The 18,759-nt window shown below is 35.5% G+C and overlaps 3 protein-coding genes across 6 annotated transcripts; 1 reads left to right on the top strand and 2 right to left on the bottom strand.

The window, feature by feature from the left end:
• Positions 1 to 5,375: 5,375 nt before the first annotated feature.
• On the top strand, positions 5,376 to 9,494 carry LOC121875830 (cyclin-dependent kinases regulatory subunit 1-like). Its single transcript, XM_042380528.1, has 3 exons — positions 5,376 to 5,526; positions 6,870 to 6,997; positions 8,995 to 9,494. Exons 1-3 carry the CDS (start codon positions 5,471 to 5,473, stop codon positions 9,069 to 9,071), a joined length of 261 nt encoding a protein of 86 aa, XP_042236462.1. The 5' UTR covers positions 5,376 to 5,470; the 3' UTR covers positions 9,072 to 9,494.
• Positions 9,495 to 10,282: 788 nt separating this feature from the next.
• Positions 10,283 to 18,439, bottom strand: LOC121875828. 4 transcript variants are annotated; one of them, XM_042380523.1, is made up of 8 exons: positions 18,341 to 18,439; positions 17,828 to 17,927; positions 14,158 to 14,295; positions 13,442 to 13,647; positions 12,180 to 12,343; positions 11,922 to 12,049; positions 11,304 to 11,503; positions 10,283 to 10,928 (listed from the first exon to the last, which is right to left on the bottom strand). In XM_042380523.1, exons 2-8 carry the CDS (start codon positions 17,904 to 17,906, stop codon positions 10,761 to 10,763), a joined length of 1,083 nt encoding a protein of 360 aa, XP_042236457.1. In that variant the 5' UTR covers positions 17,907 to 17,927; positions 18,341 to 18,439; the 3' UTR covers positions 10,283 to 10,760. The 4 variants fall into 4 exon arrangements, with proteins under 4 accessions (XP_042236457.1, XP_042236460.1, XP_042236458.1 ...); XM_042380526.1 differs by lacking the exon at positions 17,828 to 17,927 and having other exon boundaries at positions 18,341 to 18,421; XM_042380524.1 differs by lacking the exons at positions 17,828 to 17,927; positions 18,341 to 18,439 and adding an exon at positions 17,993 to 18,159.
• Positions 14,978 to 16,746, bottom strand: LOC121875829 (N-acetyltransferase 9-like). The gene is made up of 2 exons (XM_042380527.1): positions 16,707 to 16,746; positions 14,978 to 15,761 (listed from the first exon to the last, which is right to left on the bottom strand). The coding sequence occupies exon 2, from the start codon at positions 15,741 to 15,743 to the stop codon at positions 15,141 to 15,143; it is 603 nt and encodes a 200-aa protein (XP_042236461.1). The 5' UTR covers positions 15,744 to 15,761; positions 16,707 to 16,746; the 3' UTR covers positions 14,978 to 15,140.
• Positions 18,440 to 18,759: the final 320 nt, after the last annotated feature.

Genomic DNA, 18,759 nt, shown 5'->3' with positions numbered 1-18,759 from the left:
TTGGTGTAGGTAGAAAGAGAGAGATCACCACGAGGTCATGTCTTAAATAGCGGGGGGTAGGCATGGCTTAGTAGTTGACCCCCGCTCCGTGGGCGGCGCTGGTTGACCTAGACCACGAGGCATACACTGGGGAATTCGCGGGGTCGGCTACGCAGCGACAAACAGCGTTTGTAGGGGAGAAATCCACTGCAACCCAACAACCTGTAGTTAGGTTAAGATAATGCTCATCATAATTAGAGCCCATTTCACTAGCTACACCTTATAATACCTGGTGACAAAATTATTATTTCATATATATATTAAAATGCCATAAGAAAAGACATTTCCTTAAATGGAGTTTTTATATACAGTATTTGGAAACGTGCATCTATGTACAGTACGTATGTGCACTTGACATTTATTGGGTATTCTGTTTGTAAGTAAAATGTGGCTTTCCTAAGTGTAAGTAAAGCATCTTCCTAGTTTGGAAGAGTATACAATTATGTCTGGATTTTACAATAATATGGTTATGTTAGTTTTACATTAAACTACCAGGTATATTACATATTTTATTTTATCATATATTTGAGAAAAATAATTAGATGTGTATTTATATCTACTCATCTTCTTTCGTAACATATGAGGTGGTGCAGATATTAGTGATAACATCAACAAGTTAATCGAAGTTTTGTTCGTTAACTGAATTGAAGATCCTTATGGGAGGTAATTCGTTAACCGAAATTTCGTCAATCGAACCGTTCGTTAACCGAGGGACCACTGTATATACATACTGTACGTATATATAATTTCCTCATTGACAAAGACAGCTACATAAAATTGCATAAATATTATTGTACTTTCATGTATTTGCATATACAGTACTTACCTTTATACATACATACATTCTCATACTTTCACTCACACTATGTATACTCATCTGTACATAAACATTTGCATGGTTATACAAAAACACATCATCCACATGTACAAGCCTGTGTGTATACATACATGGACAATCATATTCATGCTCCTGTATATGTAACTGCACACACATACACAAGCACATAAACACACACATACATACCTACACTACACTTATATACTGTACCTACTTAGACATGGAAGTCAAGAGAAGGATTGTGTTAAGAAAGAAGGCATTTACCAAAAGGTGGGAGAACTCATTAAACCTTGCTGATCAGACCATATTTCAAGTTGATACTCCAAACCTTTATCTGTTATTGTGTATACAAGATAGAGTCAGGTATGATGTGTGGTATTGTGTAGAGTAGAATTGTGGAGGAAGATGAGATGTTTGGGGATTTCTGAAATGTGGTCATGGAAAAGATGGAGGAATTTTTAGTGAGAAGAGTTTGATCTAGTGCATGACGTCTTTGATTTATACGATTAAGAACAGGTGGATGGGATGGAGGCCACACATTAAGAGGAGAAAACTTGCCATTGAAAGTGCTGGAATATTTCTGGACTGAGTGATTGAGGATTATTCCCTTTGAAGTGAAGAGTATAAGACATAAGAGATTAACACTGGTATAAGCTACAAACCTGTTATAAAGACAAAGTACCTGAGAGATAAATTAAAAATCATTACACAAACATGCGTACACACAAACATTCTTGAGGGCTACATACATAAAAATTACTGTATTTTGTGCACAATGTACTGTACTGACTTAAAAAGAAGTTGTGGTCAAGAGAATTTCATTTATATCCTGTTTAGCTAATGGATGTAGAACTGGTTAAATGAAAAGGTGCAATGATACTTTAACACTTTTGTCATCATTCAATGTACAAAGTTCATAGACACTAAGAAGTTATTATACAAACATCTCCATAATTAAAATTTTCATATGTTAAAAATAAAATGTATTCACTTCTAAGAAAGAAGAATCATAAAAAAAAAAATAATAATTTTCCTTAGTTTAGGAAATTTTGTGACAGTACAATGGTAAAATTTCGATAAATGTAAGATGAAGGAAAAATATGCAGTTTCTTGACTAATTACAATATGTGAATGAATACAGTATGTTGATGCAAGATAAAAATCATCCTAAATTGATATGTTGTTTACTCTATATGAACAAGGGTAATGTATAATGTACAGCAGTAAAATATGTATCAATGACCCTAAAGTCCATGGAATAGAAAATGTGCGGTAACAACCAATTGACGCTAGTGTATACAGGTGTACGTTTACAGTTTTTGCACGATGTATCATATTCTTACCCATGGCAGGATGGTTGGGGTGTTTGATACTTTTTTTATTGACTGTAAGCAATGCCAATTATATATGGACTATAACACCTCATTAAAAAACGAAAAATAAACACTGTTGATCAATATTGCTTAGAATTTGTGTTGATATACTGTACTGAAGTTCAACCATGTACTGTACCACCAGTACAGTGGTCCCTCGGTTAACGAACACAATTCGTTCCAGAAGGTCGTTCGTTAACACGAAACCATCTTTTCAATGGGATTTCTGAGCAGGGACACAAACTGACGCCATTCTGGGTGAGTCAAGTGGCTGTTTGGCACGCTAAAAACTAGTTCCCTGTACTTCAATTATGTTAAATAATTGTTAAAATGACTAAAAATTTTAATATGAGACTTGGAAAATTATTGAATAGTACAACCTTCTTTATATTTACTCAAATGGTAACGAATTTAAGCCCTAAAACTGATTACTGTATTGGAGGACTAATACTACAGCTGGTGAGCAGCCGAAAGCAGACAAAAACATGTTGGGAAAAATTCGTAAGGAATTCGTTAACCGAAGTGAAGATTCTTATGGAAGGTAATTCGTTAACCAAAATTTCATTAACCGAGGCGTTCGTTAACCGAGGGACCACTGTACTGTAACTAGAAGAATGTGTTGTTTGTCAGTTCCATACCTATCTTAAGCATCCAGTAAATGTGTTTTGATGTATTTTCTCATTCACCTTTATTCATATTATGCATTCACACCGTTAGTTCATATGTTGATGCCACCTGCCGTACTGAAGACAAGTGGCAGGGAAAGGAAGTATTGTATCTGACTGTCCATCTTTCTGGACATATTGTGAATATGATAGATGGACATGGATTGTGTTGAAATGTGATATGTGGATGTGTACAGCAAAATTTTTAGAAATATCAATAATCAGTATTTTTCCTGAATGTTGTTTATTTATTATATATTTTGTCCTTCGCAATGAAAGACCCTGGATAGTTATTAGTTGTTTTGTGTGGTGATGGGAGGCTCTGAACCCTCAACTAAATATTGGTGTCATCCAACAGATGTAAGAATACTGTAGAGACAAGCAGACAAGGGGTGGCATTAGTAATTTGAGGCCTCTCTAACAGCATACAGTACTTTTATACATATGGCAAATAGAATAATGACGAGCATTTCCCTTATCAGTGTCTCAGATTTACAACAAATTCTGGTGTACTGAAATCTGTTATTGCAACATGCTGTACCTTTGGGTTTACCCATGCTGCAGTAAGAAGAAGTGCACCTGTCTTGTTTTGGCAGTCACAAATGTTGAGATAATGTCATCATAATCCAGAGAAAGGCAAAGTGAATCTGTACCAGTCCTGTGTCTTAATGGATCTTTAGTAGTCCTTTCAGATAAGAAAAGCTAAGCTCTCCAGATGCAATAGGGACTGGTACACCTGAAGCATATTCTTGGTAATGTAGATACTGTACTGTCTCAATATCTCTTTCTTTAACTACATATTTAGTAAGAGCATTTAGAGCAACATATACTACTTCCTCATTTGATAATGGAGCACGTTGACACTGTTAACTTGACATTCTCATCTAGTTGTGGATATTTCTTTGATGGTTAGATTAGTAATTATTTCTTCAGGATAGACCAGCACTGTACAAAGGAACTGCAAAGAGCATATAAATGCTGTAAAATGCCCAAAAAAGACTCGCTGAGAACACTATTGACTTTGCAGCATCAGCAATTGCCAGGTTGGGGCTGTGACTACCACAAGGTGTGTATAAAATAGTCTCATTAATTTCCAATATTGTCTTTGCTACTTACTTGTATCCTATCATGTTGCTTTCATTGTTATAAGACTACTCCCTGCAGTATGTAAGGTTGAGATTACTTTTTCACAATGGCTTAAAAGGTTTTCACACAAGCTATTACCTGTGGTGTCCTCCATGAGCAGAAAGCCAACAAAGTGCATGTGTGTGGATGCACCAACTCAGGTAATGCTCAGATAATTCCTGTCTCTAAACCTTTCTCAGCTGTTCATCCATAAGAGGTTGAACTGGGTGAGTAGTTGAATCAGATCAAGAAAGTTTCCAGTGTGTGAATCTAGTAACTTCATTGTGTAGCCTCAGAAAACCAGATTCTGCTCATTGAGATGACATACAACAAGCTATGCTCATTGTAACTGTGGAAGGGATACATTGGTTGCTTGGGTGTCCCTCATATCTTGAGGCTCCCCAGCAGTTGCAGTCCCTTAATGCCACCACTGAAGGAAATAACCACTGTACTGTAGTAGAAAAGAAGAATCATATGAACAATAGCACCCCAACTTTTTTCATCTGATTATTAAACAATGTAATGTTAACTTGTTAGCATGAAAAGTGTACTTGTTGGTATGTAATGTACTGTACAATACGTATGTCCGAAAGGGCGATATATATATATATATATATATATATATATATATATATATATATATATATATATATATATATATATATATATATATATATATATATATATATATATCTATCTATCTATATATCAATATATATATATATATATATATATATATATATATATATATATATATATATATATATATATATATATATATATATATATATATATATATATGATAATATATATTATCTTCAGAGGTGAGTACATATATATATATATATATATATTGTATGAGTCATAGAGGTAAAATGACGTCATCGGTTATACCTAAGCATTGATAACCGTGTCTTCTCATTAGTCTTTCCTCCCAATGTATATCCCTTACTTATGTTCATCATTTTGATACGTAATTTAATTTTTATTACTTATTAAATTCCATCACCGTTTAAGGTTAGAAATATGACAAAAATTCCTGTTAAAACAATATTATGTACCACGATCGATCACTAGCATATCAGTTTTTGTTAGAAAAGGAATCAAACCTAAGCTGACTCAAAATTATTCTTGCATAGTTACATGACACTGGGGTAATTCATGTTTGAATCATCTTGTTTTAAAAAAATAGTATAGTCATTTATTTCATCCGTAAAATTTATTAAACATTGGTCATGTTGCCTGGCCATTACTGTTACACTCTAGCTAGCCAATCACATCTTAGTATTTCAAAGGTCCCGCCACGGGCTGGACCAATGAGAACACAGAACGGTAATTTAAACGTCCACAACACCGCCACATGAAGTTTAAAAGTCGTGGTGAACAGCGTAGATCCTCTCCTCGCACCCCCACCTGCTACAGCCTCCACTATGCCTCACAGGATCTATTACTCGGATAAATACTACGACGAGAAGTTTGAATACAGGTGAGTGAAGGTTTAGAGGAGGAAATAAGTGCCGGTGAGTGTACGTTAAGTGGCTGGTCAGCTCACACCTCTACTGTACCCTCACCTGCACACCAACCAATGTGAAGAAATTGGGATACTTATTGTTTCTTTCCTTCGTATAGTTATATTTATTTAATTGATCATATTTATCACTTTTCTTGCTCAGTAACGGTTGAGTTTGTTTGTCTGTTCGTTGTTGCTCTATTGTAATGTTCTTTGTCTAGTTGGGTATATTTTTCAGGTATATGTAGACATGTTATGTTAAGTTGATATAAAAATTTCCATGATTATTTATTTTGGTGTTTAGACATAATTGGGTGATGGGCAGTTAATTTATATTTGGGTTAATGTTTTTAGAAAGACATCATTAAACTAGCAGTGATTGGGATTTTGTTTGTAAGAACATTTATCATGGTAATATTTAAGGACAAAATGCTCCAGGTTATCCAGCCACCTAATGAAAAATCTCTGTAAAAGAAAACTTATTTCTTACCTCAAGTGTAAAACAAATTAGGTCGAGAAATAACCCTTGTTGTATTTAGGTTTTCCCAAATTCCCGTAAAGAGACTGCTCCCACTTGCTTTCCCGATAATGGTGCCATGCTTGTGCATATATTGACAAATACTACACAGAGACTGACCCCAAATGCTTCCAAGCCAGCAAATGACCGACTGACCTTCCTTCCTTCCCATACAAACCTATTGATTAAAATCTTTCCTGTTTAACTTAACATAAAATAAAAATATGGCAATAGCAATATTATTAAGAATACAGTAATATATTTCCATCCTAAGCTAGTCTATGTTTTCGATAAATTTTAATAATAATTCTGTACAGTAATAACACTCGCTGCAAGTGTTGGTGTATTTGAGAAAGATGATGGTACTGTTACTTCTGCTTGGAAGCCACCGCTGCATTCCTCTGTATTAATCTATTACAAAATTTGCAAATCCTACTACAGAATTATTAATAATTGTCCGTTTTGGGGGATGTTATTACTGTGTTCATTCTAATCTAAATATATCATCATCTTATATAGAATGAGTATGAAACTGAATATAGTAGCTTTATTATTTGTGTGTGAAACTCCTCCTCCTACTCCTGTACGCAAAGATAGCGTCCTCCCCTCACGTGGGCAGGTGGCAGCAGCATCTTGTTTATTAGAAAAACTAGAGAACACATTCCCATTATGATTTATTGTCAGATACATTACAGTATTATTGTATTCCTATGAAATAAATATGTTCTTCAGATCCCCATAACTGTTATTTTTTTTTTTTTTAAGTGTACATTGAAACTCATTCAATTGTCATGTTTTTCAGACATGTTATGTTACCCAAGGATTTGTCCAAGCTCGTTCCCAAGACACATCTGATGTCAGAATCTGAATGGCGAAGTCTTGGAGTACAGCAGAGCCAAGGCTGGGTCCACTACATGATTCATGAACCAGGTACAGTACTGTCTATCTTGAAGTAAAATAGGTTAATGAGGAACTGAATAAACATAGAACAGCGAGGAATTGAGAGCAAGAACATTTTTAAAATACAGGTACAGTACAGTAGTGTATCATAGACTCCTATGTTGGCCCGAATTGTGAAGGGGGCTAATGATCCATCAGCTTTGCTCATACAGTATGCACTGTACTGTACAGCCCCCCCAAAAATACTATAAATAAAACTGAACTTGGCCATACAGTGCCATACAATTTATTAATATTTGTCACACATACTCTTGCTCTAACATGTAACCATCATTACTGGTTTTGCTTATTAGATACACGACAGAAATGAGTATTGTTTAGGGGTGTAACCACCAGCAGAAATGAGGGCAATCTGTACTAGTTTAATGTTTTTTATATACAGGGTATTTCTTTACTGACCACAGGTGACTGTTAATAAAGTTACAGTTAATACTATTTGGTAAAAAAATAAAAATAATGGTTTGTACATTTATAGCACTTTCGTCCATCAAAATCCATAATTGAAAAATAAAGTAGTTAAACAAACCATGTTTTGTACTCAATTGCTTTCTGAAGTGAAGAAGAAATCGGTTTCTGCTGAATGCTGAGGTACTGTGTGTGTGTTCATTTTCATTGGAACTGATAAATTTTTGTATTCTGATAAGTTTATACAAAGAGCGGCAGGCAGTTATTTGATTTGGCTGAATAAATTATTTACTGCATGTGCAAACTTTTTACATACACTATACGTACAGTACTGTACAGTAAAAGAATACAGTGGTCCCTCGGTTAAAGAACACAATTCGTTCCAGAAGGTCGTTCGTTAACCGAATCCATTGTTTCAATGGGATATTGGGTAATTGGTTCCAGCTCACCAAAAAGTACATACAAAGCAAAAACAAAACTGCAGTAAAGTACACTTACTTTGAGGTGTGTATGTAGAAGGCTCCTGGTTGATGATGATGATGGGAATTAGAAGTGGGGGTGGAGGAAAAGGGAGAAGAGAAGGAAGTGGGGATAGAGGAGAAATCACCTTTCAGGGAAACATGTTTAATGCAGTCATTTCACCAATAAAATTTTAAGTTCACTGGGTGTAATTCAAAATTATTTTCTTTAAATCAACACTGCACTGTGCTCTATATTATCAATATGTTAACTAAAGTTCAGAATGACCAATAATTTCAATGAAAAATGCAAAAATATTCAAGACACCAACAAAATAGATGCTCTCTCCCTGGTTTCAAAACTCAAATGACGCCTTGTGACCGACTCACGCATCTGATGGGCGCACAACAAACTAGTTCCCTGTACTGCATATATTATCAATATGTTAAATAAATGTTAAAATGACTAATAATTTTAATATAAAACATGCAAAAATATTAAAGAGCACAAACTTTATTGATATTTACTCCAGTGTAAACGAATGTAAACATAGAACAGATTACTGAATTGGCAGAGTACCCCATCAGCTGATGCTCACAACAAAACGTGATTTTCGTAAGGATTTCATTAATTGAATTTTTGTTCGTTAACCGAATTTAAGATTCTTATGGAAGGTAATTCGTTAACCGAACCGTTCGTTAACCAAGGGACCACTGTATATTAAAAATATTCTCAGCTTTAATCTTTATGGAAGGCTGGGGCTGCTAGCAAGCGGATTCCATGATATCTGAATCTTAGAACCTCCTACTGGAGAATTAAGGCGATATATAAAGAGTGTCACAACTACAGTGTATATATCTGCCTATCTTCAGTTTTGGTTTCTACTTGATGAATCAGTCATTTTATTTTTATTTTTGGTGTGAGAGTATTATAATAGGTCTTTGCTCATGAGTGTTTGGCTTGTTGATAGTTCATGGGGAAGTTCCATTTTGGGGGGGTTCATTTTTCTAAGGTAAAGGTTGAAATTTGCTTCTTAGAATACTGTACACAGATAAGTTAGAATTATTTGAGGTGTTAATAACTAAAAATAATGTTCTTGCCAGAACCACATATATTGCTGTTTCGACGACCCATTACCACACCACCGCCAAAAATGGATGAGGAAGATGAGGAGGAATAAACCTGATGTTCTGATAACTCTCCTTGTTTATCATGTTGTCATAGCCTAGCAGAGGCTGGCAGCTGGTACCTGTACCATTGATCTGCTTACCAACTCATTCCTTGGAAATTCCTTAATGTATCTTTTTTCATCTCTTTACCCTTTCTTAGTTTATTTGAATGGAACTGTTCATTATTAGATATGAAATATCCCAAAATTATTTGAGTTGTACATATAGTTTTAAGGGAGGCTCATTTTGGGTAAGTGTTGCTGAACATTGAACAGCTGCATTTAAATTAAGCAGGAACTAGTTTATGTGATTAGTTGCCAACTTTCTTGGTAAACCTGTTGTTTCCACTTCCTTGTGTATTCCTCAACATGTTTTGATTTTCATCTCCATCCATGAGTTGTTTCATACCTGTTCAAATATAAATTTTTATATAACTTGGGTTTTGATCCACCTCATTGTGAAATTTTTGTTTGTATGTGATTGAATTATTTCTAAATTGTGTCCTAGTGCTGGCATGATTTTTATCTCTCAAGATGAAAGAGTGATGTACAGTGGCAGGAAGTGGGAAACTTATTCTCAGCAATGTGTCTATGGCTGTTACATATTTACCTGGATGGGGTAGTAAGAGGCAGGTCCATATACAATTTAGTTAGGCCTGTGAAAGCACCAGTGGATTGGAGCTCTGGGTGGTGGATCATCCCCAAAGCTGGCTGTACAGTATAATGAATGCATTTGTCAGTGTGTAGATTTTTTTTTCATCTCTCTAAGTTTAGGAAATAGGGATATGGGAGGGTAGTCAAAGTGTCATTTGCAGATCCTGCTGCTGCTCAAGTTGGAAATTCAGAAAAGTTGGAATTGTTAGGGAGTTTGGAAGAGTATGTACTCTGAAAACGTTAAGAGTAAATGTGAATTAAAGTTATAGAAAATCAGTAAAAAAACAAAAAAAGTACACGTTACTTTGAATAGATGAAGTGAGGTGTTTCAAACGCCCATGACTGGAATTGAGGAGCAGCCTTTTGGAGGTGATTTATAGTTACGGAAACAAAATCTTTTGAAATTTCTATTCATCTGGTAACTTGCCACAGGTGCAAGCCAGGTGTGTCAGGGCTTAAAAGAAACAGAGTAGAACCTCCAGGAATTGTGTGAGGATTCATATTACTGTTTTGTCTGGGGGCTGCCTGTAGGAAAGGAAGGTAACCAAAATAATAAAAAAAAACGGAAAGAGGATCAACTCGAGATTTATCAGAACCAATTCAGGAAGATTAAAACGTGGCAATGAATACTGTTGTCCTCAACCAGGAAAACATTTGTGCTTTAAATTCTGTAGCAGAATCAACAAGAATATACCAGATATAGCCATACAGAAGGGTAATACAAAAAAAGATCTAATATTCCTCAATCTATTAAGGTATTCCAAAATACAAAATAGAGCATTAATATACAGGAGGACAATAGCATAAGGCTGTACATGTGAATATTACAAAACAGCTAGATTAGTTATGAGGGAAATTATAGTCCTAAAAGAGAAAAAAAAATGCTTCACGTATTTATGAAGAAATATTCAGCCACAATCTTTTATCCAATCTGAAACACTGGTTTATGAAACTGTACCATACGGACTCATATGTTGTACTGTACTTACACTAGCACCACCACAGAGAAGACAACACATATGGATCAATATGGTTGTATGTTACATATTACTCATTAGCATAGTTCTTCATCTCGTCTTCTTTCATTCTGTAAAACTGATAACCTTTCTCCTTTGTTAGATTGGCAGCTCCCTTTAACTTGTAGAATTCAATACTTGGAGTATTCCAGCTTAATACAGCAAAGTCGCACCTTTTTCCTCCAACATCAATACTGGCCTGGAATAATAATGACCTAAATGGGAGGCAATACAGTACTGTAGATCACACTGAAAATATCAACTTGCATGTAGACATCTATTCAGGACTTCAGATTATATGCTACTAATAACAGTAAATGGTGTTCCTTTAATAATACAGCCATGCCATCTCATGATGTGCTGTGATGTCAATCCTTAAATACATCACTTTAGGGGTTACTGTCCATGGTGGCACAGTCTGACAAGCATAATCTGGTATAAGGTATGTTTTCACTCATTTCCCAGTTTTCTGAAGATTGAACTGCTTATAAACAATGATTGTACTGTACAAGTAGTCATCCTTTATTGACATATTCATATAAATCAAACTTTCGTTAAACCAAAATTCACCAACCTGAATGGCCTTTCTCCAAAGAGCTGAACCAATCCCCTGATTACGGTAAGGAGGACTGACATACAGATCCTCCATGTACACACCTGGTCCTTCCAAAGAATAAGTGTAGAAGAACAAGACATAACCCACTAAGGTGTCAACTTCCTCGGCCACATATGCCTTATAAAAAAGTATCTCACCAGAAGAATCTTCTTGTAGTTCTGTATGAAAAAAAAATAGTTTTCTAGAGTTTCTCAAAAATAACACCAGTAATGTTTTGTCTTTAAATAAAAATATAAAAAAGTAACATGCCTGGTGCTGCCCCTGAGGGTAAGACATGGCTCCATTTAAGAGGGAACAAAAACTATACAGGATGGAGAAGGTTTGCCATATTTGTATTTTACAGAATATATAAAAAAAAAATATACAGTATTTACCAGGAGTATTTCATATACAGGAGTCCTGCATAATATGACAAAAAAAATCTGTCCTAACAATATCAGGTGAATTATCCAAATTCTGTTTTTACCATGAGTTATTAAGTCTTGTATTCTGTAATCATATAAAAATAAAAACAGTTTGGTATGTTCATAGTGAACAAGAAAGTTATAAAAATCATGAAGCAGTAAGGAAAAATACCTTTAGCACCAATTTTTGGTCCTTCAGGCATGTTCTCGTAGTCTGCCAAGTCCTGGATAAGTTTCTTAATACCAACACAGTCCTTCCCAGTTGCTTCACGGACAACTACTTCACTGGCAGTCTTGTCCCTAAAAATGGATGAAAATAAATTCCCTGTACAGTTCCTGCATAAGAAAATATTCAAATAACATACTGTATTGTAAAATGTAGTGGTAAGTTTCATTCATTATTAAACATAGAACATTGGTTATTGCTTACGTTTTGAGAAATGCTTCCATTGCATCACGATTCATTCTAAAAAAACACCAGTCTACAGCTGCACTGATGTTCATTGCACCTTGACTTTCACAATAGGCTACAGCTTGAGCATTGTCTTTCAGTAATGTAATATTTAAGTGACAGCAACCTGCATCAAGAGCAGTCTGAAGTGTGAAAAAAATACAGGGTTATTTCTATTCAAGAAGTTGATCTTGGATCCCCATACAAATGCAATCTCTAAGAGGGTAATCCACAGTTCTGCAAAATGGAATTTCAACAGAAAAGGCATGGGCCCTGTCAGATGCTCTCATAGGCCAATGGATTAGGCATGGTGATGACAGTACAAAGTGTAGCTCATCAGAACACTGACTGTGGAGGTATGGTACTGTACAGTACAGACGTAAACAAAACTTCACCTCCAGTAGAAGGACGAGTCAGAAGAGCGAGTCTCCAAACTGACTTACCCTGACTTGTCTGGTTTGTTGTTTTATCACATTTGGGGCTGATATTGTTTCAGTTTGGGAGGCCCAGGGAGGTAGTGAACTTTTGTTGGTGCCTGTACACTCTTAACAAAAACTTCTCCAACACCTGGGCATCATGGATGTTGAGAATGAGCAGAATGGGGCGTGTCATCTCGGAATGGTTTCATATTCTTCGCTCATTTTACAGATTGATAGTGCTTATAGCATTTGAGAAGATTTTGGTGAGAGAGTATCTGGTATCTATAGAATAGGTAATTGTTGATATACCCCTGTAAAAGTACAATGCTTGAATTTTCTTATCTAATCATTACTGTTTATTGTTCTAATGATTTTTTCTGCAACGAGTTGAGGAGGCAAAGTGTTCCAAGACAACTCCTGACCCACAGATGATAGTTTAATGTCATGAAGTACACATGAATTGCATCACTGGATGCCAACTGTGCCCTAACGGTGGGCCCCAGCTCTCACTGCAAGTCCAAGTTTGTGCAAGATAAAAGGAATACTGTACTGTACTTAATTTTATAAAACATGTTACAAATATATTCCTGATAGGAATTATGGGTCTGTGTTTTGGGGAACCACTATGGCAGAACACATCTGTACTGTAACTACAGATAGAATGAACAAATTATATTAAAAAAAGGGAGCCTCAATGTTCCTCCTGATTCCACGCCCTCCGTGCCATAACGGAAAAAAGAGTCCCCAAAAATTTATTAGTATTAATGTTTACTCTGTGACAACAGAATTATCAAATTTTACAATCCTAACAGAGTACAGTACCTTCGCTACCTTCTTCCACAGTCTGGAGCCAATGCCTTTGTGTCTATGAGTTGGAAAGACATAAAGGTCTCCCATGCAAACACAACGTCCTTTCCAGGTAGAGTAGGTATAGTAGTAGAGCACATAGCCCACTATAGAGCCATCTTTCATTTCAGCAACAAATGATCTGAAAGCAGTAAAGCTTCCCCACCCATCTTCTTCAAAAGCTGAAATTAATGAGGTATGTAAATATAATGAATAAATTTCGAAAATGTTAAATGCTTTTTACATACAGAAGTTTGATTTTTCTCATCTTATAATTTGAAGTCTTCCAGTAAAACAATTCCACAAGCTAACACTATACTGTAATTTGTTAGCCTCATCAGGTGTTAGATAAGTTTTGCTTCTCATCTCATGTTCTGAAGTTCAGTAATATTGAAGTGTATATTTGACTGCTGTACTCGTCAGCAACTCGTGCCACATCTGTTTATCTAAAATGCTTTTCTCACTGTATGTCTCACATTTTCCTCTTTAATTGTTCAACCTTCTTGAGGCATTTGTTGATACAGTAACATAACTTGCCAACCATCAACCAATGAGCTACAGTACTAAATACTGTACTGTACTGTGATGGCTGATAAGGTTGCCAACTGCAAGTAGACCCAAGATGAAGAGGTCAACTGAGAGATGAAATAGAACTAATACATTTACCTCATAAACAAGACACCACTCTCTACCTGAGGCACTGATGACTGCATCAGGAGGAAGATTCTGATGTTTTGCTGATTTTTGGATCAACTGCAGCATCGCCTCACTGTCACACCTTCTTCCCTCTCTTATAGTCACCTCACACATGGCTTCAATTTGTCGAATGACTGAAAAAAAATAAGTCTTCATAATAATAAACACCTGTTTGACTTTATTCAATTTGAAAACCCCACACTTATATAAGAGTAATAAATACAGTACAAGGTTTGTCTCAATATGTTGGTTATCGAGTCCTAATACAGTATTTAACATCTACATCCAGTACTGTACTCGATAATTTGTCCTCATGAGAGGTAAATGAATATTTGAGATGCTTCAGGTGAGAACAAGAGAACTACCACAGTGGCTTGAGATATATTTATCATACCATTCTATTGTACTTAATTAAAAACTTTTACACCAACTTCATCTTTGTTTTAACATATTGAGGGCCTTTGATGGCTGGGTCACTGGTTATAAGAGCTGTGAGACTGAAACAGACATAGTGTCCAGGTATTTGGTAATAACTAAATTCTCAAAATTCCTTGAATATTTTTGAAGTACCCAGCTTATCCCACCTTTAACTCCCATAATAAACACACATTTGGTTTTATTTCACTCTCCCCTTTCTTATTTCTTAAGATTCTCATCACATCTACGTACATTCAAAGATTCTTTTCTTATTTACCGATTTCTCTTCATTTTAGCCTCACACCCCTGACTAGGGAGGGTAGAGCAAGCCTGGGCCAATTGATTTACATGATACAATAAAAATAACTACCATTTAGGGATAATATTAAAAAGTCATTAAAATATTTGTGATTTAATAATGCAGTATTACACTGGATGGTAACTATATTATACTTCATATGCTTTAGATGAATACAGTATAAGTTCTCCAGTAAGATTAAAAGATACCCCTGTGAAAGACTTTAACAATTCAACTATATTACAGTATTATTACACTTAAAACCTATTCTGCATTTTCATCTGGGATTACACTATAGTATTTGGTATTCTCCAGCAACCATGCCTTCCACTTCTCATCAACCTGCACCTCCAAAGTCACTTCCTGAAAAACTTCTGATCTGGCTACCTCAATGAAATGTAGCTTTTTGAACATGTTTATACTTGGGGTATTGCTAACTCCTATCTTAACTTGATATCTTGCAATTCCTAGAGCTTCCACTCCATAACGGAACATGAGTAACATTGCCTCCCAGCCACGTTTTTGTTTTCGAAACGTGGGTTCAGCTATCATGATCTCTCCTTCAGCAAGCAACCTGTCCTCTTGATCAACTAAAAAGAGATTAGTGTCTCCAATCATAGCTTCAACTTCATCATTTTTCTTCGTCATCAATCCTTTATCAAGCACTATGAAAGTACATTTGTCATCATCTTTCAACCAAGACTGCTGCATCCGGTACTCCTCTTGTAAGGTGAGTGGTTCAGAGGCAGTCAGCTCCTGCAGGTGAGGTGAGAGCATCCATTGGTGGTATTTCTCCACATGTAATTTCTTATATGGCACAAGAATGACTTTATCACCAGTAAGTCTGATTCTACTGTTGATCCTCATGACTGACACACACACAAGCTGAAAGAGATGTAAATTCTACATATTCCCACTTCAGGCCAGGCCAACTGGTGAGTTCGGTAATACTGACAGATAAATATAAACCCATCAAACACATACTGTACATTATATATTAAGTGTATACTGTACACTATATATCCAAGAATACAGATACTAGTGTAGTTTATAGATATTGATTTTTTCATTATAAATGGCAAAATAAATTACAAAATAGCTAACAATAACTTCAGGTCTGTTCCCTAAAATTTTACCATATATATTACTGAACCCATATACAGTGGGGTATGCTATAACGAACGGATCCTACTACGAATATTCCTATAACGAACGGTTTTACCTATAAAATTGAGAATGCTATAACGAACGAAACTCCTACAACGAACATTATTTAAATTTTTTTTTTCTAATTTATTGTTTTTTTATTACAAATATTAATGATATTCTTTATTTCAGGGGTTTAGATGCATATTTATGCACTTTTTTACAATTTTTACAATTTTATATTATATTTTTCAGTGTTAAGTGGTTGTATTTGGGGGCCTGGAATGGATTAATCCTATAACGAACGAATGCTATAACGAACAAGGTTCTAGAACCAATTAGATTCGTTATAGCATATACCCCACTGTACTGTACTGTAAATGTATAACTATATATTATGTCTACATGCATACAGTACTTCCATAATGCAAGTATGACTCCTGCAATATGTGGGATATATGGTATTATTTTAGTTACGATCATCCGGGAAATATTACGATTTTACCTATTGGTATTAGTAGTTTAGCCAATTCTAAGCACTAATATAGCTTTTCCGTCACAAATTATTCAGGTTACATTAGGTTTGGTTAGATATCCAGACTTCTTCCAATGGTTTTTGATGTGTTTTGAACAATATATTACTGTATTGTGGTGTTATTTCTCAATTTGTGACAATATACTTACGGACTGTATAGTGTGTGTAGTGGGAATGGCGATAAGGGTGTTTTTTTTTGTTTTTTTTGCGGGTGTTAGCCCACCCGGACACAGGTCACTGACCCACTTCAGGGCCTGGGGGGCGAAAATGTAGTAGTAGTAGTAGTAGTAGTAATAGTAGTAGTAGTAGTAGTCGTAGTAGTAGTAGTAGTAGTAGTAGTAGTAGTAGTAATAATAATAATAATTCAGATAAGTAAAATTTATAAAAAAAATACAAAAATAAAAATAAAATAATAATGATAACAATAATAAGACTGAAAACATTGCAATAATAATAATAATAATAATAATAATAATAATATGGAACCATAAAGAAATTTAAAAAAAGAGATCATTAGTGAGAAATGATATATGTATGTTGTGTTGTCAATAGTAAGAGAAACAATTAAGACCTTGCAATTGTGTGTAAATGAGGCAGAAAGTCAGATCAGCAACCTGGGACTTGGTCACAATTTTTGTGATGCCATATGGCAGCAGGGTCTACTGTAGTGGATTCCTCCCCTACAGGCGCCGTTTGTCGGTGAGTAGCCGAACCTTCTCGAATTCCCCAGCCTACGCCTCCAGTGCCGCCTGTCGGAGCGGGGGTCAACTATCTACCCACGCCTACCCCCGCCTTATAAGACCTGACACCGCTGTGACCAGTCTCTTTCTACCCAGTGCCACCAGCAAGCAACACCTCCTCCTCCGCGCCAGCCTGGTGGCTCCCGCTCCCGCCGGCGACCTTGGCGTCCCTCAAGCCGCAAGCTCCTCTGGGCACCCTCACCAACCAACTCTCCCTACTCAACGCTTGTTACCATGCTGCATACCCAGCAACAAGCTGCATTGCAAATCCAATACAATATGTATACAGTGAGCACATTGTGAGTTTCCTTTCTCCAACCCATCCTGAGTGTGAACCAATATCTCATAACCCTACACTACCATTAGACAACACATTATGCTTCCAATATCTTCCCAGGCGGTAGTACCTCCCTGTTTGATAGCTGCCTACTACCTACTACCAAGTGGATAAATGGCAAGTGGTGACCGATGAGGCATTAAAGGCAGTGTCTTGGGTCCTAAATTATTCCTCCTATTTAACAGTTACTTACAATGTATATGATCAGCTCGTTGGCCACTTGGATGGTCGGTAAGGTCTTTTATCACACACTGTTGGCAAGTACTTGGCATGTACTGGGTCTAAAGTCCAGACTGGCGGCGTCAAACCAAATAAATTAAAAACTTATTAATACCAACATATATACAACTTCTCTTACCAATAGTATGGTATGTATGATGGTTTCCTCCCCCAGAGGTTGCAAACGTTTCCTGGGCAGGTATTTTAATTGTCATTTAAATCCTACATCGAAAACAAGGTAAACTAATAACCAAAATTACCATTGATATTAATATTTTTGCGTATCTTACTTATGTGTGTAATTTGAAGTTTAATATCAAAACTATATATCTTTATTATACAAGTATGAAGATACATACAATATTTAATATAAATACAAGGTACAGTTAATGTTGTTTCTATCAAGATTTACCAACAATGGAAATAAAGCAAAAAATATGTTAATATGGAACTTTAAATTACACACAAATTAAGGAAGTTTTCCCACATAATATAGAGGTTGATGTTAGTTGAGGCTCCTTGTATTAGTTTAGTTTGTTTAGTGTTGTCAGGATGATCAAATGTTTACAAGTGCGCTTTACCATCGGTGTACCAATTTAATGTTTCTCGTGAGGAATAATTGAATAATCTATCTAAACAGAGATTAATTATACCATGGAATTATACTTTTTAATTTGTGTTCCGAAATTCATATGTTATTTTTTTTCTTGTCATAATTGTTTTCTCACCGCACCCTACAGTGTTACCAACAGTACATGTTTCCACACCATAATATTGGTTTTGATTAATTTATAATCAATTTTAACTAATATAATAAAGGAAAATAACATAATAATTTTAATAATATCATTATATAAAGACGAATCTTATTTAATGATCAAAAACTTGTATCAAACTTCACCCTGA

Source organism: Homarus americanus, unplaced genomic scaffold (assembly GCF_018991925.1).
Source record: "Homarus americanus isolate GMGI-L3 unplaced genomic scaffold, GMGI_Hamer_2.0 scaffold10188, whole genome shotgun sequence".
NCBI classification, from domain to species: Eukaryota; Metazoa; Arthropoda; class Malacostraca; order Decapoda; family Nephropidae; genus Homarus; species Homarus americanus.
Note: the sequence above shows the minus strand (reverse complement) of the source record. Positions and strands in the feature narration are given on the sequence as shown.

Coding starts and splice junctions, on each gene's coding strand:
- LOC121875830 (XM_042380528.1), top strand. CDS start 5,471: ATGCCTCACAGGATCTATTACTCGGATAAATACTACGACGAGAAGTTT. Junction 5,527..6,869: donor GACGAGAAGTTTGAATACAG/GTGAGTGAAGGT, acceptor CATGTTTTTCAG/ACATGTTATGTTACCCAAGG. Junction 6,998..8,994: donor CTACATGATTCATGAACCAG/GTACAGTACTGT, acceptor TGTTCTTGCCAG/AACCACATATATTGCTGTTT.
- LOC121875828 (XM_042380523.1), bottom strand. CDS start 17,906: ATGCCAAGTACTTGCCAACAGTGTGTGATAAAAGACCTTACCGACCAT. Junction 14,296..17,827: donor ACGAGCTGATCATATACATT/GTAAGTAACTGT, acceptor ATTTTTTTTCAG/TCATTCGACAAATTGAAGCC. Junction 12,050..12,179: donor ATGGAAGCATTTCTCAAAAC/GTAAGCAATAAC, acceptor ATCCATTTTTAG/GGACAAGACTGCCAGTGAAG.
- LOC121875829 (XM_042380527.1), bottom strand. CDS start 15,743: ATGAGGATCAACAGTAGAATCAGACTTACTGGTGATAAAGTCATTCTT.